We start from the raw sequence: 25,433 nt of genomic DNA, 5'->3' as shown, positions 1-25,433 counted from the left end.
GGAGCCTCATTTAGATCCCTTAGCTTTGATTTGGATTAATAAGGCAGTTGAAAAGTGATCGAAACAACTAGTGGTTTACGTTCACAGAGACCCAGATAGGATTTGATAACTTTGTCTTTGCACATTAGTGAAGCACCTGAATACCTGGGAAACATGCCTCTGGATGCAGACCTTTATTGAGCTGTCTTGGCGTGCTTTGCAATCTTGTTTAAGTTGAACACAATCAAAAAGTCACCACCTATCTCTGTGAAAAATGCATTTGGTCCAGAACTGATTAAGGTTATTAGCTTTGCCATGGGGAAAAAAGTTATTTGTACCCGTCAGTGTTTCTAGACCTAGGAGTATATTCATCTAGTGTACAATTTTTATTCCTTGTAGAGGTCAACAAAGAGGATATTAGGCTTTTTTTTTTTTTTCAAACAGTTGGCATGATGCTGCCTACCCAGGTAATTCTGTGATGGAAATTTGTCTGTTTCTCTCCTGAAACCAGTAAATCGACTCCAGCTCAGACATGTTGGTAAGACAAATTGTAGGTCTTGGATACATCCTAAATGTCCCTACCTTTTGTCATGGCAACATTGCCTGAAGGTGTCACGGAGATGACAACAGAGATGGCTGCCCTTCTAAAGTCCAAAGGGATGTCATTTCCTACTTGGACAATCGTCTGATCTAGATGGGATTTCCTACCTTGCAGCAGGCCCATGTAAAAAAGATAGTCCAGAACTTAATATTTTTTATTAGATTTTTTACAATGTGTCCTCATATATCATTGCTGCAGTCACTCCAAACAGCTCCTCAGGAGTCACCGTTTTCCCATTTGGTATTGTAAAGTTGTGATAACGAATGCCAGACTTTGGTATTAGGTGACTTTACCTTCCGTGTCAATAGCGGGGTCTTTGGATCCTGGACTAATCAAAGCTCCTGCTAAATGGTCAAGAAGAGGTCAATTTTCTAATCAGAGGATGCCTATTTACAAAGAAAAACCATTAAAATCCAGTTGGGTAATGCCAGGGTAGTAGCTTACCCCATTCTTCATGAGACGCCAAGCAAGATCTCCATTGTTATGCAATAAATCATCAGAATCATGCAAAGGCAAGAAAATATTTCAAATATTACAGTGGCATGCATTCTAGGGGTGGGAACTGGGAAGCAGATTTTCTCTGCAGGCATGCTCTACACCCGTGAGAATGGCCTCTTCATCCATATAACTTTCAGCATAATTTGGAAAGATGGGGTCTTTCAGATATCAACATGATGGTATTTTTGTTAATCACAAGAACAAGGAACAATGGAATTATTAGTAGATGCCATGTTGTTCAGTATCAATGCTTTTGCGGGTCCTATAAAAGGTAAAAAGAGTACTCAAGTGATTCCGTAGCACTGGGATGGCTAAAAAAGTCATAGGACATGGACATTCTCAACATGGTACAGCTTCCCTTGTGGCATATGCCTCTAAGACCACAGGGCCGCAACTAGGGGGAGGGCTAAGGGGGAATGCGCCCCGGGTGCAGGATTTAAGGGGGCGCAGAGGAGTTACAAAGGAACAGGGTTTTTGTTTTTTACCAGCAGTGCTGTGCTGCTCCAGTGAGACAGCAGACGGCTCTCAGGGCAGTGTCTTTGACCCACCTGTCTGCCTACAGCTGGCTCCGACGTTGTGCGGGTGAGCTCCAGTACCTGGGATCTCTCCTATCTTGCTTATGTCTTAAATTCTCTTCTTTGCCATGCAGTGCTGCGACCAGCATGTGGTGCACCATGTAAGCTATAGAAGTGAGCTGTTGATTCTGTGTTTTTAAGCAGGCTATGATCCCGGCTGCCTGCCCAACACCAACCGATAACAAGCTTCTGCCTACACACCATTGAGAGGACACGCTGTAGTGTAGTGATGTAGTTCAGCATATTGGGGATGTAGTATAGTGATGTAGTTCAGTGGATATGGAAATGTAGTGCAGTGATATAGTGCAGTGTGGGGGGGGGGCATGTAGTGGAACACGCTGCTGGGGTGGCATGTGACGCTTACGGCATTTGGGGCACATAGGGAAATATTGTCCAATAGTATCCCCCCTTTTTTTTTTTTTTTTTATAATCTGATAATTTTAGTCCTGACAGCGCTTGTTTGTTTGCTTCATTGTTTTTATTTTTTGGGGTGGGGAGCCAGCAAATTACCGCCTTGGCCCGGGTGATGAAAATCCTAGTTTCGGCCCTGAAGTCCAGGCCTGTTAAGGGAGGGGAAAATTCGTCAACAAAGCGTAGCTCAGCTAGCAAAGGTTAAACATCATCAAGTTGTCCAATATACAGTATATAATGTTTATGTATGAGGTACCTGTGAACTAGTCAGTTTTGGGCTGCTCAAATTCTAGCCTCCTTTTCATCTTCCATTTAATTTGAATAATTTATAGTGAGGAATACATGTTTACAGTATTTTTCTTTCGCAAATGTTTTTAAATATATTTTTTTCTTTGTGTTATGTTTTAAAGTAATATTTGTTTACAACACTTCAGGTACACAAAAATTCTAATGAAAGATATTGACATTCTGAATTCTGCTGGGAAAATGGACAAGATGCGCTTGTTAAATATACTGATGCAGTTACGCAAGTGTTGTAACCACCCATATCTATTCGATGGTGCTGAGCCTGGTCCTCCATATACCACTGACACTCATCTTGTCTACAATAGTGGTAAGATGGTGGCTTTGGATAAATTGCTTCCCAAACTGAAAGAACAAGGTAAATGTCAAGTGTGATACACTGTTGTTTGTCTATTGTTCACATCAGTTCAAATAGCAAGAAAAAAAATATTTAATTTCCTGCTTACAGGTAAATTTGTTATACAAGCGGATTCAGAGTTGCACACAAGTTGCCCGCATTGCATGTCTGGAAATAAATGCAGATGTTTGTTTTTGAAGTTACACACATCTCTGCGATAATACTACTACTATACATCTGCATGTAGGAGTGGCCGTCAATTAGCCTGCAATTCTGTCCACAGACTCACACACTGAGATCACTTAGCCTACATGCAGATGCCTTGCTGATAGCCAGTTACGCCTGTTCAGGTTCCAGTGAGTGGTGGCTAAAATACCTACTGCTCTGAGTGGCTTGTACTATGTGTGCATTCGACTCCAGCGCATTCACTCTTACTAAAAATTTCTAGGATATGTCTGCAAAGTAGACTAGCATGCAACCCTGAATCAGGTCCTGATTATTTAGTATTATTATTTGTAGTATTGTGCTGTGCAAATACAGATGGAGCAATAGTTAATTTCTCTATAATCCTTTTGGGGTTCACGGAAACATTTGGTTAAGGGTTAGTTGTGAATTCGGGCACTTTGTACATGAAGTCTAATCTGGCAGAGCCAGTCTGGGCTAAGTATTTGACCCAGTCAATTTCTGTGCTTTCTCAGTTCACAGCATGGACTGTATGGGTGAGCACAGGTTTATTTCCTTCCGCCTCCTCTACTGAAACCTCAGGAATTGATTATGTTCTCCAGGGAATGGATAGCTAGGTTTCTTTGATGTATGTAGTATTTCCATCAGAACAACCAGCCAGGGCTCAAAGTCTGTCTATGTCTGTGCAGTGCCTTGTAAAGCTTCCCTCTTTTTTATTTTACAGTGTGCCTCTATAGGTAGACCTTGAAATCATGCTCTCTGGTTCAGTTCTGGGAGTGAACAGATTCCAAATGTTCCTTTTAGGAGAAAGGTGAATTGGCACAGGTTTTGGACATTGAATACTCCTCAACCTTGGACAAGGATTCTGATATGTAGCAAGCTTGTAATAATTTAGGGTGGGCCAATAGGCAAGCTCTAAACATTCAGCTGAGGGTCCTGACATGCTGTTTAAAGGGAAAAATAAACAGTCAGTCTCCTTTCCTTCCCCTTAATTGGAATACACTTTGTGAGAATGGGCTAGACCTGAAAGGAAGTTCTAGTTATCAAACAGGTTATAGAACCTGTATGCTTTTCATTGTGAGAGAATTCCTTTTCTAAGGGCAATGCTGCGTAGTGAGAGTATCCTTATCCTCCACTATTCCTATCCTGAATGTTGTGGTATCTCTTAGATCCATCTTAGCCTCCACCTAAGTTATTAAGCCAGTGGAGAAGTGATTGAAACAGCTTTCGAAAGGTATTCAGTCAGGTAACCCCAGGTCAGAATTGAAGACCTTGGCTGAACACATACATGAGGCATATAAATATCTGGAGAATATTTTTGCTGCTGATGGGATCATTGGAGCTATGAATTCATTCTCAGTAGTCCTAGCGCTGCAAATGCTCTAGTATAAAGCCTGGAAAATGGATGTGGAGTTCTGGAGAACTCTAGACTTTCCCTTTCTCGGGTAAAATTACTTATTTTTTCCAGATTATTAACAAGGTCACTGGGAAAGTTTCTTTCACCATTTCCAATTTCGTGCTCTAGTTTTCATCCTGGCTTCAGACCGAAGCTGTTCACGAAGAGCTTGGTGGTTTTAACTGCTTTTCTAAGTTCCAGGATTAACTATCGTTTTTTAACTCGGACGTTCCATTGATAAAGGCTGGGTCCCCAGACCATTTGCAGTGTGGTCAGGCTTTTAGAGTCTCTCGGGTGGATAATCAACTATGATCCAATCTAGTATCAAGGATTGTTTTTGTGGTGCTGTTACTCGACACCTCACAGCAGAAGGTGTTCTTGGCAAAAGAGTGGGACTAGTAAAGTCTATATTGACTCACAGAATTATATCTTTACTGTTTTGCATGAATGATAGTCTCAACCTTTGAAACCATTGGATTTGCACAGAGCCACGTGAAGGGCATTTCTTAATGCGCTCATATTGAAATGTAAGGACTGTTTTGTATGAATGATAGTCTTGGTCTTTGAGGCCATTGGATTTGCACAGTTTCCCTTGAGGAACATTCCTTATTGTGCTCATATTGAAATATAAGAAGTCACACCATCCATTGAGCAGTTAATTATCAGATTGTCTCTAAGGACACGTCAATTGCTCATCTGGTGGATGTGGTGACTATGTTTTTGCTCTTTATAGCTGGATATTTGTTACGTCAGATGCCAGCCTTTTGTAACTGTTGGGCCATTATAGTTAGGGGTTTTATTCAGGGTTTTCAAAGCTCCTAATAAATTTACTAGATCTGGAGAAGTACTGAAGTCACTAGTCAAGTAGTCTCTATAATGACGAAAGCTTTTTGAAATTCATTTAGCTAATGCCATGGCAGTTTGATGCAAAAGTCTTCAGGGATATACTAAGAGCTCACTTGTGGTGACAGAAACGAGCATAGTCATGTGTTAGGGAGAGCAATGTTTTCTGGCAATTTCAGTGGTATTTATTCCAGATGCACACTCCTAGCAATAAGAATACTGTTAGTAAGAATAATTTAGATAAACCCTCACAATTAACATGGAGTGTAAGTGAAGTTCTTAGCACACATTTGCGCAAATATGTGGGCCCATATACCGCAACCAGGTTACTTCATAACTTGGGTCCCTAGCATCTCAAATACTTTCTCTTACGTCCTAGAGGATGCTGGGGACTCCAAAAGGACCATAGGGTATAGACGGGATCCGCAGGAGACATGGGCACACTAAAAGACATTGACTGGGTGTGAACTGGCTCCTCCCTCTGCCCCTCCTCCAGACCTCAGTTAGATTATGTGCCCAGGAGGGACTGGACACACACTAGGGGAGCTCTACTGAGTTTCTCTGGAAAGACTTTATGTTAAGCTTTTTTATTTTCAGGGAGACCTGCTGGCTACAGGCTCCCTGCTTCGTGGGACTGAGGGGAGAGGTCAGACCTACTTCTTCTGAGTTAAGGGCCCTGCTTCTTAGGCTACTGGACACCATTAGCTCCAGAGAGTTTGATCACTTGGTGCGCCTAGCTGCTTGTTCCCGGAGCCGCGCCGTCACCTCCCTCACAGAAGCCAGAAGTAAGAAGCCGGGTGAGTATTAGAAGAACAGAAGACTTCAGTGACGGCAGAAGACTTCAGTAATGGAGGTACAGCGCAGCGGTCGCGCTATGCTCCATGCTCCCACGCACCAACGGCACTTACAGGGTGCAGGGCGCTGGGGGGGAGCGCCCTGGGCAGCAGGTTACTGAAGGTCTTTTAACTGGCGAAAGGCATATTCGGTGCCCGGGCACCGTGTACGATACCCCCGCCAGTATAAAAATTTCAAATTTAAGCGGGACTACAGCGCATCGGGAAGGGACGGGGCTTAACCGCACAGCTCACCAGCGCCATTTTATCTCTTCACAGCCGCTGCAGAGACGCTGGCCCGGACCTCCACTCTCCTTACAAGTATCTGGGGAGCAAAACGGGGGGGGGGGGGGGGGGGAGGCACAAGCAATCTGGTGCTATACATGTATATAGAAATACAGCGCAGCCATCATATATTTTCTCTTACGTCCTGGAGGATGCTGGGGACTCCGTAAGGACCATGGGGTATAGACGGGCTCTGCAGGAGATATGGGCACTATAAAGAACTTTAGAATGGGTGTGCACTGGCTCCTCCCTCTATGTCCCTCCTCCAGACCTCAGTTAGATCCTGTACCCAGAGGAGATTGGGTGCATTACAGGGGAGCTCTCCTGAGTTTCTCTGATAAAGAATTTTGTTAGGTTTTTTATTTTCAGGGAGCACTGCTGGCAACAGGCTCCCTGCTTCGTGGGACAGAGGAGAGAGAAGTAGACCTACTTAAGTGATAGGCTCTGCTTCTTAGGCTACTGGACACCATTAGCTCCAGAGGGAGTCGGAACGCAGGTCTCCCCAAGCTGTTCGTCCCGGAGCCGCGCCGCCGTCCTCCTCGCAGAGCCGGAAGATAGAAGCTGGGTGAGTATAAGAAGAAAAGAAGACTTCAAGGCGGCAAAAGACTTCAGATCTTCACTGAGGTAAGCGCGCATCGGTAACGCTGCGCGCCATTGCTCCCACACAATACACACACTAGCGGGCACTGATGGGTGCAGGGCGCAGGGGGGGTGCCCTGGGCAGCAATAAAACCTCTATAACTGGCATTATTAGGTTGGACACTGCAGAGGCAGTAATTCTTTGAATCCCCCGCCAGTTTTGAGATACTTTGAGCGGGACCGAAGCCCGCCGCTGGAGGGGGCGGAGCTTGGTCCCTCAGCACTAACCAACGCCATTTTCTCCACAGAGATCTGCAGAGAAGCTGGCTCCCCCATCTCTCCCCTGCTGAACACGGTGACACAGGGCTGAAAAGAGGAGGGGGGGGCACTTGTAAGGCGCAGTGAGTGTATTAACACAGTAATTAATATAAAAGCGCTATTATCTGGGAGTTTATTTTCCAGTGTCAGTTGGCACTGGGTGTGTGCTGGCATACTCTCTCTCTCTGTCTCTCCAAAGGGCCTTATTGGGGAACTGTCTCCTTATAACTATATCCCTGTGTGTGGCAGGGACGTGAAGTCAGGGGAGGCAGGGGAGGCAGTGCCTCCCCTGTCATTAATGAGTAAAATAATACAAAGAAGATACTTATGACACATAAGTATCTTCTTTATTATTTTACTCATCATTAAAGCAGTTTGGGAGGCACCGATCGTGGTGCCTCCCGCACCTATTGTTAAAAGATATGGGAGCGGGGGGCGGGTGCGGGTGGGGCCTAACAATGGGCAGAGTAAGCCCATTGAAATTGTATGGGAAAGCGGCACCATTAGAGGTGCCGCTTTCCTACAGGGACGTGCTTTCAACCTATGAAAGCACGTCCCCTGTCAGTGAGGCCACAGTGATTGGCCAGCGGATCCGTCACTGGATCCGCTGTCAATCACTGTGTGGGCCTCGGTGGCGGCGGAGGTGCGGGCGGCGGAGGTGCGGGATGCGGCGGGCCGGGCGCCGGAGGTGCTGGCGGCGGTGATGCGGACGATGGTAGCGGCGGCGGGACCCGGCATTACATACAGTTCAGCAGAGTTTGGCAGCGGAAGCGGTACCCATTTCAAAAATCGCGCCTCAGCGTCATTTTTGAAATTCAAGATGGCCGCCGCGAGCCAATCATGGCTCGCCGCGTCATCGCCCCGCCCCCTCCGCTGACTTATATAAGTCAGCGCGAGGCAGCGGCTGTCAGTCCGACGGCGGAGGAGGAGCTGAGAAGAGCTCCTGAAGACCGAAGACACCGGAAGTCCTGGATGGGCGGCGGCTATGCAAAAGAGCTTAGCAGCCGCCGCCCGCCAGGTGAAGATGCTGGAAGTCCTGGGAAGGCGGCGGCCATGCAAAAGAGCTTACAGGCCGCCGCCTCCCAGGTGAAGACGCCGGAGGAAGACGCCAGAAGCCCTGGGGAGGTGGCGCCCCCCCAGGTGAAGACGCCAGAAGCCCTGGGAAGACGACGGCCACGCAAAAGAGCTTAAAGGCCGCCGCCCCCAGGTGAAGACCCTGTTTAATAAAGTTTTTTTTTAAAGTATGTGTTGTGTTTTTTTTTTTTTTATATTTTCTTTACAGGTGGACTACGGGTGCCAGCGGGCCCTTTATGTCCGGGCATGCTGGCACTTGTGGTTCTCCAAGTGCCAGCTTGCTGGGGCAGGCTTGCTGGGACCTGTAGGTCACCTGTAAAGAACAATATTACTATTCTTTACAGGTGGACTGCAGGTGCCAGCAGGCCATTTATGTCCGGTCATGCTGGCACTTGTGGTTCTCCAAGTGCCAGCATGCTGGGGCAGGCTTGCTGGGACCTGTAGGCCACCTGTAAAGAACAGAGCTTACAATGAACCCCGCACCCACCGTCACCAGGGGTGCGGGGCATAGCACTGGGCTATCAGCCCAGTGCTGGTTATTGCTCGGGAGGGGGGACCCCATGTTCTTTTTTTGGGGGCCCCACTCTCCGAGGAATGCCAACACTGGGCTGACTGGCTGGGGGGTGTATAATGGCATGGCAGGGGGACCCCACACTGAGTGTCTCCCCTGCTATGGCACTACCCCCCCCCCCCAGCTGGTTCTGCCTGGTGCTGGTTTTAGCGGTGGGGGGGGAACTGCATTTATTTTATTTTTTTTGCGGGGGGGGGGGGGTGTGGTAGTTGCAGTGCCTCCCCAGCCCCTGACCTCACCGCACGTCACTGGTGTGTGGGGGGGTGTTGGTACGAGTGTGTCGGCATGTCTGATGCGGAAGGCTCAGCTAAGGAGGAGGTGGAGCAGATGATTGTGGTGTCTCCGTCGGCAACGCCGACTCATGATTGGATGGACATGTGGAATGTTTTAAATGCAAATGTGACATTATTACAATTGACCTTAGGCCACATTAAAGACGCAGTCTTATATATGAGGGACGCTCAAAGAGACGTTGGGCTGCTGGGTTCGAGAGCCAACGCCATGGCGATTTCTGCTAGGCGAGCCCTGTAGACCCGCCAATGGACGGGTGATGCCGACTCAAAGAAGCATATGGAGGTTTTGCCATACAAAGGTGAAGTTTTATTTGGGGAAGGTCTCGCGGACCTGGTTGCCACAGCTACCGCGGGTAAATCTACCTTTTTGCCTTTTGTTCCCCCGCTGCAAAAGAAAACTCCACAATATCAGATGCAGTCCTTTTGGTCGCATAAGTCCAGAAGAGGTCGGGGCTCATCTTTCCTCGCCAGGGGTAAGGGTAGAGCAAAGAGAGCTTCTGCTCTGGCTAGTTCCCAGGAGCAGAAGTCCTCCCCGACTTCTACTAAATCCACTGCATGACGCTGGGGCTCCTCTGAGGGAGTCCACACCGGTGGGGTCACGTCTTCGACTCTTCAGCCAGATCTGGGTTCTGTCAGACGTGGATCCTTGGGCGATGGTTATTGTATCCCAGGGCTACAAACTGGAATTCGAAGAGGTGCCCCCTCGCCGATTTTTCAAGTCGGCCTTGCCAACTTCTTCCCCAGAGAGGCAAGTAGTGTTAGCTGCAATTCAAAAGCTGTATCAACAGCAAGTGATTGTCAAGGTTCCCCTAGTTCAACAGGGGAAAGGGTACTATTCGACCCTGTTCGTGGTCCCGAAGCCGGATGGTTCGGTCAGACCCATTTTAAATCTAAAATCCCTAAACCTTTACTTGAAAAAGTTCAAATTCAAGATGGAATCGCTCCGGGCTGTGATCTCCAGTCTGGAAGAGGGGGATTTTATGGTGTCACTCGACATTAGGGATGCATACGTTCATGTCCCCATATATCCTCCTCATCAGGTGTACCTGAGATTCGCTGTACGGGACTGTCATTACCAGTTTCAGACGTTGCCGTTTGGGCTTTCCACGGCCCCGAGGATTTTCACCAAGGTGATGGCGGAGATGATGGTGCTCCTGCGCAGGCAGGGAGTCACAATTATCCCATACTTGGACGATCTCCTGATTAAAGCAAGATTGAGAGATCAATTGCAGAAGAGCGTGTCGCTCTCCCTGAGAGTACTACAACAACACGGTTGGATTCTCAATCTGCCAAAGTCACAATTGATTCCAACGACTCGACTATCATTCCTAGGCATGATTCTGGACACGGAACAAAAGAGGGGTTTTCTCCCGATGGAAAAAGCCCAGGAACTCCAGAACATGGTGAGAGACTTGCTAAAACCAAAAAGAGTGTCTGTTCATCAATGCACTCGAGTTCTGGGGAAAATGGTGGCAGCCTACGAGGCCATCCCCTTCGGCAGGTTTCATGCAAGGACGTTTCAGTGGGACCTCCTGGACAAGTGGCCAGGGTCCCATCTACTAATACATCAGAAGATAAGCCTGTCCCCCCGGGCCAGGGTGTCTCTCCTGATGTACTAATCAGGGATGGGGACCTAGCAGAGGCCACAGGAACTTCATACTAGACTCTATCACTTTCATCCTTAGGCACAATTATTTTTTGTTTTTGGATTGTTATTATTTACAGGTGATGGGAACGGCCATGGGGACCAGGTTTGCGCCGAGTAATGCCAACCTCTATATGGGCCAGGTCGAGGACCAGCTCATCTGGGGGGGGGACCTTGGCGCACACCTGGTCCTCTATGTCCGTTATATTGATGATTTGTTTTTCATTTGGGATGGGGATTCCCTCACAGCCTCACAATTTGTCACTTCACTGAACACAAACACTTTTAATTTATTTTTCACCCACACCTTTGATAGATATAAAATCAACTATTTGGACCTTACGTTGGAGATTATTGACAACAAGATTCAAACCACCAATTATATAAAAGAAACTAGTAGTAATGCATATCTACATTTCAGTAGTGCACATCATGCTCCTTGGAAGGAGAATATCCCCAAGGGACAGTTGTTGCGTATTAAACGCAACTGCTCTAAAAAAGAACTATTTTCCGATCAAGCACAGTCCATGATTGAATCATTTCAATCCCGAGGATATCCTAAGAAACTCCTTTTAAGAGCTTATGATGAAGTTACAAAAGTAGACAGAGAGTCTTTAATTAATGAGGAAAGAAAGAAACCCAATATGTTCTCTAGTGATTTGGCATTGTCACAACTGAGGGCCTGAGCTGACGGGAGGCAGCCTCAGTTGTAGGGGCTGAGATGTACCGGAACCTGGGAGGTTGTATCAGACCCCTGGACATGTAAGTAACATGAATAATAACTGCCCGAAGGCGTGACCACGACAACTTGGATAAAAGTCAATGATGTTTATTATGACAACTCCGCAACACAGCAGCAGTAAAAGAAAACGTAAAAGTCAGCAAAGAATAAATACAGTTCCTGGGTACTACAGGATGGCAGGAGCCACAGGGCACTGGTAGTGTGAGATAGTTCTTATGATCTTCTAGATGGAAAGTCCTTACCAGGCCCGACTGTAGCAATGGAGATAACCCAGGATTGTGCCAGCTGGTGTTCCAGGAAAAGCTGGGTTGCTGAAGATAAAACAGCTGCTGTGGATACTGGCTGGAACCAGACTGTTGTTAGCACGGAGTGGATACTGGCTGGAACCAGTTAAATAATAAATGAACTTGGGAGCGATGAAATATGAACTGAAATGTAGAACTTGAGAGCGGAGAAATAATAATACCGGTGGAGAGTGGTAAAGTGTAGAAAGGACACCGGCCCTTTAAGGGAAGCTGTACTCTGCTGGAAGCTGAGCTGGAAGCAGGTAATGTTGTAGCTGGAAACAGATGAATCCACAATGGATTGGAGAGTCAGGCTACACCGCAGGTGGAATGCTGGTGCGGGTCTCTATGGTGGAAGTCTTGAGACAGGAGCTGGAACCTGGAAGACAATCACAGGAGAGAGACAAACAGGAACTAGGTTTGACAACCAAAGCACTGACGCCTTCCTTGCTCAGGCACAGTGTATTTATACCTGCAGCAAGGAAGGGATTGGCTAGGCAATTATGCAGATTATCAATACTGAGAACAGATTGGTGGAAATGATCAGCTGACAGAATCCAAGATGGCTGCGCCCATGCAGACACTTGGAGGGAAGTTTGGTTTGTAATCCATGTGGTAATGAAAACAGTAATGGCGGCGCCGGCCACCGGAGACAGGAGGCGCCAGGCTGACAGATGCACATCCAACCACGCGGACACAGCGGAGGCCGCGGCTGACGTAATCGCCACTCAGACACTCTGCATGCAGAAGTTCAGGGACGGCGGCGGAGGCCGCGGGAGACGCCATCCCAGGTGTAATATGGCGTTTACTGTGACAGCGTCCCAGAGTGACAGGAGAGGATACAGGAATGTACACATCAGGATAACAGATGGGATCCGGTCCTGGAGCGCTGAGCCAGCCTTAGGAGGCATCTGATGGGTAAGAAATGGCGTCCAGATACCCGGATCGTGACAGGCATTTATTTCTAAATTTAATAATAAATCAAGAGAAATTAAACAGGCATTCAATCGTAACTATACTATTTTGAAACAAGACCCTCTGTTAAAGAATGAACTCCCTCCTCACCCAAAAGTTATTTTTAAGAAAAACAGATCTCTCAAAACAATATTAGCACCTAGCATGTTGAAAAGTCAATTAAAAACAGATGAGAGAAGATCAGAAGGGGGCTGGTTGTCTACAAAACCTAATGGTTTCTATAAATGTGGGAAAACTCGATGCACAACATGTAAACATGTGATGAATCGAACAAAAACTATAGATGTAGATACAGATGGGAATACCTATAACATAAAAAGCTTCATTAATTGCGATACAAGTTGGGTTATCTATCTATTACAGTGTGGATGCAACTTAAGATATATAGGGAGAACAACACGCAACTTGAAGATTAGATTCATGGAACACCGTCGTAATATTGTAAATAAGAGGATGGACCATAGCGTACCTAGACACTTCCTTGACCATCATCAGGGAGATCCTAATACGCTGAAATTAATTGGTCTTGAACACATTACGCAAACTGAGAGAGGTGGGAATAGGTATAGCAAACTATGTAAACAAGAGGTGTTCTGGACCTTTAGATTAAATTCACTCCATCCTCAGGGTCTTAACGAGGCTATGGAACTAAACTCAATATTATGATTTATGAAAGTCTACTGATCCATTATACCTCTTTTCCATCTCCCTTTCTTTGTTCCATTGTCTTAGGAATATTTAAGGAACTTTGGCCTCGTAATGTTTCTTTCCTATGCATCATCTCTTCGGTCTGTTAATATGTACACTTACGAGCATACATGTGAGTGTATATCTATATATGCATATATGCATCCAGAAATTGTTGGGGTTTTTTTTTTCAGTCCCCCACCCCTCCCTTTTTTCACCTTTATAACATCTTTATCTGCCCCCCAGATAAACTCCCATCCCTAAAAATATTTTTTTCCTTTCTCCCAATCATATATTATAACCCTCTTTATGTTAGAAACTAGAATCTAACTTATAAAAATATCCACCTTTTTCTAGAGATTTGGAATGTAGGAGGATTGATAATGAAAAGGGAATGGTTGGAGGGGAGGGGGAGAAAAAGGTTTCATTATTCAATCCCAAAGTGTTGTGCGTTTAAGAGAAAGTAAATAAAACCATGTGACCCCGAACTAGTGACTTGCTCACAGGGCCGTAATAGAATGAATTGTTTGAGCATTAGATTACTGGGCCATTGCGGTCATGTGACCGGGCCAGGGGACACGTCACTACAGCGGGAGGAGCGAGGACTCGTCATTACTACGTGACAGGATGACGCGGCGAGACCGGAAGTCCGCGTCAGGTCACATGTTAATGTGACGTAGTAGAAACAGAGACCCTTACTATTAAAGGGAGGAGCGAGGACTCGTCATGATTACATGACATGATGACGCAGCGAAACCGGAAGTCCGCGCCAGGTCACATGTTAATGTGACGTGGCGTTAACGGAAGCCCTTATTAGGTAACAAGCGCCAGTCATACTGAGAGGGATATCAGTGGAGTAGTTAAGCCATTGGGCTGTAAAGTCATGTGATGGGGAGGGTAGAAGGGGCGATCACCATAGCAACCGATAAGTTTACATCACTAACCAATGGGATACTTGCTAGGTGAAAAAACATATACCATGTGACATAGGTCATGTGATCGGATTTTTTCTGATACTTAATAAAAATAGCTTTTTAGCACTTTTATACATCTCATTTTTAAGGTAGATTGGTACCATTAAAATATATTTGCCCTACTGCTGCTATAAATGTATATATAAAGTCATTTTGTGATTATGAATATAATGAAATGTGAACAGGTGTTTTAGGTATGGATAATTGTTATCCCTATATAAGAGCCATATGAGCCCAGTACAAGCACCTTTGACAAAGCTGCCAAAACGCCAGCGAAACGCGTTAGGGGACCAGCCTTGACCCTGACTTTTGGAAGCCACCATCAGGATACCTGGACAGTCATTGTCATTTTGGACATTTCCTATCCATGGACATGGAAAATTAATACAGGGAGAACCACCAAACATCTGTGTCGGATCGGAGACAGCCTCTGGACCTTCGCTAGGTGGGATACCCGGCTAATCCATTGAAATTCTGGTAATTATACCACAAGATTGGATACGTCTACAAATTGCTATTAAGGATCCTGTTGATATTGTGACCGGTCACAGGGACATTACCATTATTAATAGGTGTGCCGATATATATATCAATTGTCGGTGGTCAGAGACTGGTGCTCACCTTCTAGAGGGTCGCAGGTTCGGCATTCAAGACTGGGTTCTGGTGACCATGGACGCGAGCCTCCTAGGATGGGGAGCAGTCACACAAGGAAGAAGTTTTCAGGGCCTATGGTCAAGCCAGGAGGCTTGTCTACACATCAACGTACTGGAATTGAGGGCCATATACAGCGGCCTACGACAAGCGGAGAATCTTCTTCGCGGTTGTGATTCAATCAGACAACGTCACAGCCGTGGCTCATGTAAACCGCCAAGGCAGGACAAGGAGCATAGTGGCAATGGCGGAAGCCACCAGGATTCTGCGCTGGGTGGAAAATCACGTATGCGCTCTTTCAGCGGTCTTCATTCCGGGAGTGGACAACTGGGAAGCAGACTTCCTCAGCAGACACGATCTCCATCCAGGAGAGTGGGGACTTCATCAAGACGTTTTTACAGATATAACAAGTCTTTGGGGAATTCCTCACATAGACATGATGGCGTCACGCCTCAACAAGAAGCTTCGGAGGTATTGTGCCAGGTCAAGGGACCCTCAGGCAGTAGCGGTGGACGCCCTGGTGACACCTTGGGTGTTTCAGTCGGTCTATGTGTTCCCCCCTCTTCCTCTCATCTCAAAAATATTGAGAATCATAAGACAAAAAAGAGTGAGAACAATCCTCATTGTTCCAGATTGGCCTCGAAGGGCCTGGTATTCAGATCTTCAGGAGATGCTCACAGAAGGTCCATGGCCTATTCCTCTCAGGGAGGACCTGTTACAACCGGGGCCCTGCGTGTTCCAAGACTTACCGCGGTTACGTTTGACGGCATGGCGGTTGAACACCGAATCCTAGCTGGGAAAAGTATTTCGGAGGAGGTCATCCCTACTCTGATAAAGGCTAGGAAGGAGGTGACGGCAAAACATTATCACCGTATCTGGAGGAAATATGTTTCTTGGTGTGAAGCCAAGAATGCTCCTACGGAAGATTTCCATCTGGGCCGTTTTCTCCACTTTCTACAGACAGGAGTGGATATGGGCCTAAAATTAGGCTCCATTAAGGTACAGATTTCGGCCCTATCTATTTTCTTTCAGAAGGAATTGGCTTCTCTCCCAGAAGTCCAGACTTTTGTAAAGGGAGTGCTGCACATCCAGCCTCCTTTTGTGCCCCCAGTGGCACCCTGGGACCTTAACGTGGTGTTACAGTTCCTGAAGTCTCACAGGTTTGAACCTCTTCAAACGGTTGAATTGAAATTTCTCACTTGGAAGGTGGTCATGTTGTTGGCCTTGACATCTGCAAGGCGGTGTCCGAATTGACGGCCTTGTCTCACAAGAGCCCCTATTTGACCTTCCATGTGGATAGAGCAGAGTTGAGGACTCGTCCTCAATTTTTGCCTAAGGTGGTTTCTTCATTTCATATGAACCAACCTATTGTGGTGCCTGTGGCTACGGGTGATTTGGAGGATTCCAAGTCCCTGGGTGTAGTCAGGGCCTTAAAAATCTATGTAGCCAGGATGGCTCGAGTTAGGAAAACAGAAGCACTGTTTGTCCTGTATGCTTCCAACAAGATTGGAAATCCTGCTTCCAAGCAGACAATTGCACGCTGGATTTGTAATATGATTCAGCGCGCTCATTCTTCGGCTGGGTTGCCGTTGCCGAAGTAATTAAAGGCCCATTCTACCAGGAAGGTGGGCTCATCTTGGGCGGCTGCCCGAGGGGTCTCGGCACTTCAACTTTGCCGAGCAGCTACGTGGTCGGGTTCAAACACTTTTGCAACTAGTGTGAATGCAAAAAAGATGGCTTTTAGGAATTACAAACAGACTCAAAATAATAACGACAAAGAGGTGTATCTGGACAGACGGAAGGATGCTAAGAAAGTGATCAGACGTGCAAAGGCAGAAGCTGAGGAGAAAATGGCCCAGTCAGTAGATAAAAAGGGGCAAAACTTTTTTTAAGTATATAAGTGAAAGGAGAAAATCAAATGGAGGAATAATAAGACTTAAGACAGAGAGTGGGCATTTGGTGGAGGGAGACAAGGCAATAGCAGAATAATTATTTTTGCTCAGTATTTACTACAGAAGAAGGGATGGGGCCACAGTTAAATTGCAAGGACATTCATAAAAATAAGGTAGATGAAAATACATTTACAGAGGAGAAGGTGCTAACAGAACTTTCAAAACTAAAAGTGGATAAATCAATGGGACCAGATGGGATACACCCAAGGATACTCAAAGAGCTAAAAGATGTGCTGGTTACACCTTTAACAGAATTATTTAACCAGTCACTAAATACAGGTGCTATTCCAGAGGACTGGAAAAGAGCAAATGTAGTTCCACTGCAAAAAAGTGGAAGCAAGGAAGAAGCAAGTAACCACAGACCAGTAAGCCTTACATCAGTAGTAGGGAAAGTAATGGAAAAACTATTAAAAGAAAGAGTAGTGGAATATCTTAAATCAAATAACTTACAGGATCCAAAACAGCATGGATTTACTGGTGGGAGATCATGCCAAACAAATCTTATTGACTTTTTTGACTCTGTGTTGAAAATAATAGATCAAGGGGGAGCTGTAGATGTAGCATATCTAGACTTTAGTAAGGCATTTGACAGTGTCCCACATCGCAGACTGCTAAATAAACTTGAAAGCCTGGGGGTGGATTATAAATCAGTTAAATGGATAAGAACCTGGTTGCAGGATAGAAAACAGACAGTCGTAGTTAATGGAGTGCAATCTATGGAGGGAAATGTTACCAGTGGAGTACCCCAGGGATCTGTACTTGGTCCAGTTCTCTTTAATATCTTTGTTGGTGACATTGCAGATGGTATTGAAGGGAAGATATGCCTTTTTGCAGATGATACAAAGATATGCAACAGGGTAGACACACCGGGAGGGGTCAAACAAATGATTAATGACCTAGGTAGGCTTGAGAAATGGTCAAGAACGTGGCAACTACAGTTTAATGCTAAAAAATGCAAAATCATGCACTTGGGTCTCAAAAACCCAAAGGCTAAGTATAGTATCAAGGGTACTATAATGGAAACTACTGAGGAGGAAAGAGATTTAGGAGTCACTATTTCAAGTGACTTGAAGGCAGGAAAGCAATGCAACAAAGCAATGAGAAAGGCAAGTCAGATGCTTGGTTGCCTAGTGTCAGAGTCGGTTTAGTTTGTGTCCCCGGAGGGGGCGCTAGTGGGTCAGTGGAGGTAGGTGGAATGAAGTGAGGAGGCAGTATTGGGTTTCTGCGCATGTGCACAATGTAGATTTATTAATAACAGAAAGTCCAGATAATAATGCAGCAGAAAGTAAAACAAACGAATGCAATGGAAATGACAATGGTAACGGCAATGGTAATGGCAATGATATAATGTGGTTTGAAACTGAAAGTCTATGGCAGAGTTTGTAATGCAGAAATGGAACCAGAGTAATTAAAACGTGGAGCCAGCAGAGGTGGAATAATGGTAGCAAACCTGGTAGCAATGCAGGAGACTGGATGGTAATGTTCACTGTGCTGTTGGAAGTGCACAATCAGCATGCAGGCTGAATCACAGGTGAGATGACGGAATGCACCTGGAGAGGGAGTCTCTACTGCTGTAGGCTGGAGCACACTGCAGGTGTAGAAGGTGTGAAGCCAGAAAGGTATTGCTGGTGCTGGTACTTGTAGTTCCACGGAAGTAACAGGTACAGAAGAATATCCAGGAACACGGAGGATCAGGAGAATATCCAGGAACACGGAGGAACAGGAGAACAGGTCCAGACACACGGGTCGCAGGAGTGACACAAAGTTCAGGACAACCTCTGACTCACCCTGCAGCTCCTGATATACCCCCTGACCGGCAGGTATTGGCTGGAGTGAGACGAGGAGGTACGGCCAAGCTCCGGATTGGCTACCGCACTTACACTGGGGAAAACTGTCATGGCGGCGCCCATGACGCGGCCCGGCCGGGACGCGGCGCGCCCACACGCCCGCCGACTCCAGGGGCGCCCCCAGGCCCGAGATGGCATCCACGAGCAGGGCGACAGGCGACAGCAACACGCAGCGACCCCGGACGGAGTCCGCTCCGGCGGACAGACACAACAGCGGCAAGTCGATTCCTGACAGTACCCCCTCCCTTATGGGTGGGCACCAAACACCCACGTGGCTTGGAAGGATGAGACCTGTGGAAAACACGGACCAACCTGGGAGCGTGGACATCAGCAGAGTTCACCCAACTCCTCTCCTCAGGACCATAGCCGGCCCAGTCGATGAGATATTGCAGACGACCATACCGGTGACGGGAGTCCAGGATCTTCTCTATCTCGAACTCTATGCCCCGCTGAGTTGGAATGCTGGGGCCAGCTGGAAGAGCTCTTTGGAAGCGATTTAGGACTAATGGTCTGAGGAGAGAGACATGGAAAGCATTAGGAATACGCAATGAAGAGGGTAACTTGAGCTTGTAAGCCACAGGATTTAGAACTCTTTCGATGGAGAAAGGACCAATGAAGCGTGGTGCAAACTTCATCGAAGGCACTTTAAGACGAAGATTCCGGGTTGACAGCCAGACTTTATCCCCAGGTTTCAAGCTGGGAACTGCACGTCTCTTGCGGTCGGCAAAGAATTTGTACCGGGCAGAAGCCTTTTTGAGTGAAGTATGAATCTTCCTCCAGATTGTTGAGAACTGACTGAGGACAGTAGTGGCAGCAGGGACATCGATGCTAGGAAGGTCTTGAAAATCAGGAACTCGTGGATGCTGCCCATAAACAGCGAAGAACGGAGTAGTTTCAGTAGCTGTGTGGTAGCGGAAATTGTGAGCGAATTCAGCCCACGGGAGCAAATCTACCCAGTCATCTTGGGAAGATGATATGTACAGTCTCAGGAAAGTTTCCAACTCCTGGTTTACCCTCTCTGTCTGCCCATTCGTCTGAGGATGATACGCTGACGAGAACTTGAGATGGACCTGCATGGCAGAACAGAGAGCTCTCCAAAACCTTGCCACAAACTGAACTCCACGTTCAGATATTATTTCAGTGGGTAGTCCATGTAAACGGAAAATCTCCCGTAGGAAGATTTGAGCCAGTTTTGGAGCGGAAGGAAGTCCTTGGAGTGGAACAAAATGAGCCATTTTGGTAAATCTGTCGACCACTACCCAGATGGTATTGAATCCTTGGGAGGAGGGAAGGTCAGAGATGAAATCCATAGACAGATGTGACCAAGGACGGCTGGGAATGGATAATGGCTGTAACTGACCTGCTGGAGACTGACGAGGAGTTTTGTGCTGCACACATTTAGGGCAAGACGCCACAAAGTCTTTGATGTCGACTTTCATCTTCGGCCACCAGTATGTTTCAGAGAGAAATTTAAAAGTCTTTAGGACACCAGGATGCCCAGTAAATTTAGACTGATGAGCCCAAGACAACAACTTAGAACGGAGTTCAGGAGCAACAAAAGTCTTACCAGGAGGCGGAGCTGGAGAAACTTGTGAAGAAGCAAAGGCAACAGGATCCAGGATGGAGCGTGGTACTGGATCGGATATCTCGTCCTCAGATTCCATGGATCGAGACAAGGCATCTGCTTTGGTATTCTGAGAACCTGGGCGGAAATGGAGCTTGAAATTAAAACGGGAGAAGAACATAGCCCATCGGGACTGGCGAGGATTAAGGCACTGAGCTGTCTTCAAGTAGAGCAGGTTTTTATGATCCGTATAGATATTAAATGGAAACTTCGCCCCTTCCAGGAGATACCTCCATTCCTCAAGGGCCAGTTTAATCGCCAGAAGCTCTTGATCTCCGATGGAATAATTAACTTCTGCAGGAAGAAATTTACGGGAAAAGAATCCACAGGGATGAATCTTCCCGTCAGCTCCCATCTGAGAAAGAACAGCTCCCACTCCTACTGTGGAAGCATCCACCTCCAACTCGAATGGCTTATTAATATCGGGCTGTAACAAAACTGGAGCGGTAACAAAAGCCATCTTGATTTTTTGAAACGCAGCCAGGGCATCTTCTGACCAGTTGGAATGATCTGCCCCTTTCCGAGTTAAGCTAGTAATAGGAGCAATGAGAGTTGAAAAGCCTCGGATGAATTTCCTATAATAATTGGCAAAGCCCAGGAATCGTTGAATGGACTTGAGAGTGTTCGGAATGGACCAATTGGCAATAGCTTCCAATTTTGCCGGGTCCATCTGGAGATCCGATCCAGAAATTATATACCCCAGGAAGGGTATGGAGGTAACCTCAAAGGTACACTTAGATAATTTGCCGTAAAGACAATTCTCACGAAGACGTCGGAGGACTTCACGGACTTGGAGACGATGAGAAGGGAGGTCTTGAGAAAAGATGAGGATATCGTCCAGGTAAACAACGAGATACTTGTACAGAACGTCACGGAAAATTTCATTAACAAAGTGTTGAAACACTGCTGGAGCATTGCTCAACCCGAATGGCATTACCAGGTACTCGTAATGGCCATCCCGAGTATTGAAAGCTGTCTTCCATTCGTCACCGCTGCGGATTCTGATGAGATTATAGGCACCGCGGAGATCTAACTTGGTGAAGATGTGGGCTCCTTTGACTCTATCAAATAACTCGGTAATAAGAGGTAACGGGTAGCTGTTCTTAACGGTAATATCATTAAGTCTCCGGTAGTCAATACATGGACGTAGTCCTCCATCTTTCTTTTTAACAAAAAAGAAACCTGCCCCAGCAGGTGATGATGAGGGACGGATGAATCCTTTCTGTAGGTTTTCTTTGATGTATTCGCTCATTGCTTCGGTTTCAGGAACAGATAACGGGTAGGTGCGCCCCCTAGGTGGTTTTTTGCCAGGAATGAGGTCGATGGGGCAATCCCACTCTCTATGGGGCGGCAGGACATCAGCGGCCTTCTCGCTGAAGACGTCAGCGAAATCTTGATAGGCCATAGGAAGAGTAGACTGGATCTTGATTTCAGAAGTCTTGACAGGAACAACTTGGGCTAAACAGGACTGACGGCAATGTGAACCCCAAGCAGTTAGTTGTAAGGTAGCCCAATCAATCTGTGGGTTATGTAGCTGGAGCCAGGGCATACCTAACACTATCTCCTGAGTTGCCTGAGGAATAACTAGAAATTTTATTAACTCAGAATGCAGGAACCCAACCCCCAGTATCACTGGCCGGGTTTGTTGAGTGATATACCCCTTAGAAATACGACTACCATCAACTGCCGTGATGTAGACTGGATATGGAAGTTCATAGACCGGCAGATGAAACTTGTCTACCGCAGCTTGAGTGATGAAATTCCCCGCTGCACCACAGTCTACCAACGCAGTTGCAGATTGGAGTCCAGCCGCCGTCTCTAAGGTCACAGGAAGAATTAAATCTTGGGTTGAAGGAGCTTGCTTGAAAGATCCCAACTTGACTCCTCCCCTACAAGTCAGGATCTGGCGTTTCCCGAACGCACTGGACAAGAATTTATTTGGTGACCTACTGCCGCACAATAAAGACACAGTCTCTCACGAAGTCTCCTTGACCGCTCCTCAGAGGTTAAGCGGGACCTATTAATTTGCATAGGCTCGTCAGAAGGTGGAGGCTGAAACTGTACAGGAGGTACCATTCTTGGTTTGCGACACTCAGCACGAGCACGCTCACTATTGCGTTCGCGGATGCGAGAGTCCAACTTGATACATAGGGAGATTAATTCTGGTAATTGCACAGGGATATCACGGGTTGCCAGTTCATCTTTTATCCTCTCCGAGAGTCCATGCCAGAAGGCTGCTACCAAGGCTTGGTTATTCCACTGGATCTCTGCGGCTAGCGTCTGGAACTGGATGACGTATTGGCCCATACTGCGAGTCCCTTGACGGAGCTGGAGAAGATCTGCGGAGGCTGATGTTGCACGACCCGGTTCATCGAAGATGCGTCTGAAGATGGAAACAAACTCAGCATAGTTGTTCATCAACGGGTCGGCACGTTCCCATAGAGGAGACACCCAGCTCAGGGCTGATCCAGAGAGCAGTGAAATGATATAAGCAACCTTGGATCTTGGCGTGGGAAAATTATGAGGTAAAAGTTCAAACTGGACTTCACACTGGTTGAGGAACCCACGGCATAACTTCGGACTGCCATCATACCTGCTAGGCACAGGCAGGTGCAAACGAGATACAGGAGCAGATGCAGCCGGAGAAGAAGAACCCCCTACACTTGCATGTGCAGAGGTAACAGGAACTGGAGGTGCAGGCGCACTTAGCAGAGATTGTTGTAACGTATCAATCCGGGAGGACATCCCTTGCAGAAACTGGAATATCTGCTGCTGCACAGCCTCTTGTCCATCCAAACGGGAGACCAGGTTTTGTAAGGCCCCTGACCCCACACTCTGACCACCGTCCGAGTCCATCGGTCCTGAACTTACTGTCAGAGTCGGTTTAGTTTGTGTCCCCGGAGGGGGCGCTAGTGGGTCAGTGGAGGTAGGTGGAATGAAGTGAGGAGGCAGTATTGGGTTTCTGCGCATGTGCACAATGTAGATTTATTAATAACAGAAAGTCCAGATAATAATGCAGCAGAAAGTAAAACAAACGAATGCAATGGAAATGACAATGGTAACGGCAATGGTAATGGCAATGATATAATGTGGTTTGAAACTGAAAGTCTATGGCAGAGTTTGTAATGCAGAAATGGAACCAGAGTAATTAAAACGTGGAGCCAGCAGAGGTGGAATAATGGTAGCAAACCTGGTAGCAATGCAGGAGACTGGATGGTAATGTTCACTGTGCTGTTGGAAGTGCACAATCAGCATGCAGGCTGAATCACAGGTGAGATGACGGAATGCACCTGGAGAGGGAGTCTCTACTGCTGTAGGCTGGAGCACACTGCAGGTGTAGAAGGTGTGAAGCCAGAAAGGTATTGCTGGTGCTGGTACTTGTAGTTCCACGGAAGTAACAGGTACAGAAGAATATCCAGGAACACGGAGGATCAGGAGAATATCCAGGAACACGGAGGAACAGGAGAACAGGTCCAGACACACGGGTCGCAGGAGTGACACAAAGTTCAGGACAACCTCTGACTCACCCTGCAGCTCCTGATATACCCCCTGACCAGCAGGTATTGGCTGGAGTGAGACGAGGAGGTGCGGCCAAGCTCCGGATTGGCTACCGCACTTACACTGGGGAAAACTGTCATGGCGGCGCCCATGACGCGGCCCGGCCGGGACGCGGCGCGCCCACACGCCCGCCGACTCCAGGGGCGCCCCCAGGCCCGAGATGGCATCCACGAGCAGGGCGACAGGCGACAGCAACACGCAGCGACCCCGGACGGAGTCCGCTCCGGCGGACAGACACAACAGCGGCAAGTCGATTCCTGACACCTAGGGAGAGGAATCAGTAGCAGGAAAAAAGAAGTGATAATGCCACTGTATAGGTCATTGGTACGGCCCCATCTGGAATACTGTGTCCAGTTCTGGAGACCCTATCTCCAGAAGGATATAAATACATTAGAGAGTGTACAAAGAAGGGCAACTAAAATGGTGCATGGCCTACATCACAAAACTTACCCGGAAAGGCTAAAAGATCTTAACATGTATAGTTTGGAGGAGAGAAGGGAAAGGGGGGACATGATAGAAACTTTCAAATATATAAAGGGTCTTAACAAAGTTCAGGACGGAAACATTCTTCAAAGGAAAAGAAGTATTAGAACTCGAGGGCATACATTGAGACTGGAGGGGGGGAGGTTCAGGGGAAATTTAAGGAAAAATTACTTCACAGATAGGGTAGTGGATAAGTGGAATAGCCTCCCATCAGAGGTGGTAGAGGCTAAGACTGTAGGGCAATTTAAACATGCTTGGGACAGGCATATGAATATCCTTACAAAGAATGAAGGTTAAAAAAGGGTTGAGATTGCCTAAAGGATAAAATAAAAAAGGGGCAGACTAGATGGGCCAAGTGGTACTTATCTGCAGTCAAATTCTATGTTTCTATAAGTTCTATAAGTTTGATACCCTGGCTGAGGAGGACCTCATGTTTGCTCAATCGGTGCTGCAGAGGCGTCCGCACTCTCCCGCCCGGTCTGGAGCTTTGGTATAGACCCCATGGTCCTTTTGGAGTCCCCAGCATCCTCTAGGACGTAAGAGAAAATAGGATTTTAAAACCTACTGGTAAATCCTTTTCTCCTAGTCCGTAGAGGATGCTGGGCGCCCATCCCAGTGCGGACTGTTACTTGCAGTTGTATTGATACTTGTTGTTTTCGGTTACACGAAGGTTGTGTATCAGTTATATTCAGCTTGTTGTGTTTGTTAGTTCATACTGTTATCTGGTATTCCTGCTAATCCATTTGTACGGTGTGTTTGTGGTGTGAGCTGGTATGTATCTCACCCTTAGTGTAACAAAAATTATTTTCCTCGAAATGTCCGTCTCCCCTGAGCACAGTTCCTATAACTGAGGTCTGGACGAGGGGCATAGAGGGAGGAGCCAGTTCACACCCAGTCAAAGTCTTTTAGTGTGCCCATGTCTCCTGCGGATC

General features: G+C 46.8%; 1 protein-coding gene across 3 annotated transcripts in view; it reads left to right on the top strand.

Moving 5' to 3' along the window:
- Positions 1–25,433, top strand: part of SMARCA1 (SWI/SNF related, matrix associated, actin dependent regulator of chromatin, subfamily a, member 1) — a 504,496-nt gene that overhangs the window by 242,702 nt on the left and 236,361 nt on the right. For all 3 annotated transcript variants that reach the window (XM_063937258.1, XM_063937260.1, XM_063937259.1), the window contains one exon: positions 2,499–2,725. In XM_063937258.1, coding sequence (XP_063793328.1) covers positions 2,499–2,725 — 227 coding nt within the window. The remainder of the gene's footprint in view (positions 1–2,498; positions 2,726–25,433) is intronic.

The sequence above is a fragment of the Pseudophryne corroboree genome, chromosome 8 (genome assembly GCF_028390025.1).
Source record: "Pseudophryne corroboree isolate aPseCor3 chromosome 8, aPseCor3.hap2, whole genome shotgun sequence".
Taxonomy (NCBI): domain Eukaryota; kingdom Metazoa; phylum Chordata; class Amphibia; order Anura; family Myobatrachidae; genus Pseudophryne; species Pseudophryne corroboree.
The sequence above is the reverse complement of the archived record's forward strand: the minus strand, read 5'-3'. Positions and strand labels throughout refer to the sequence as shown.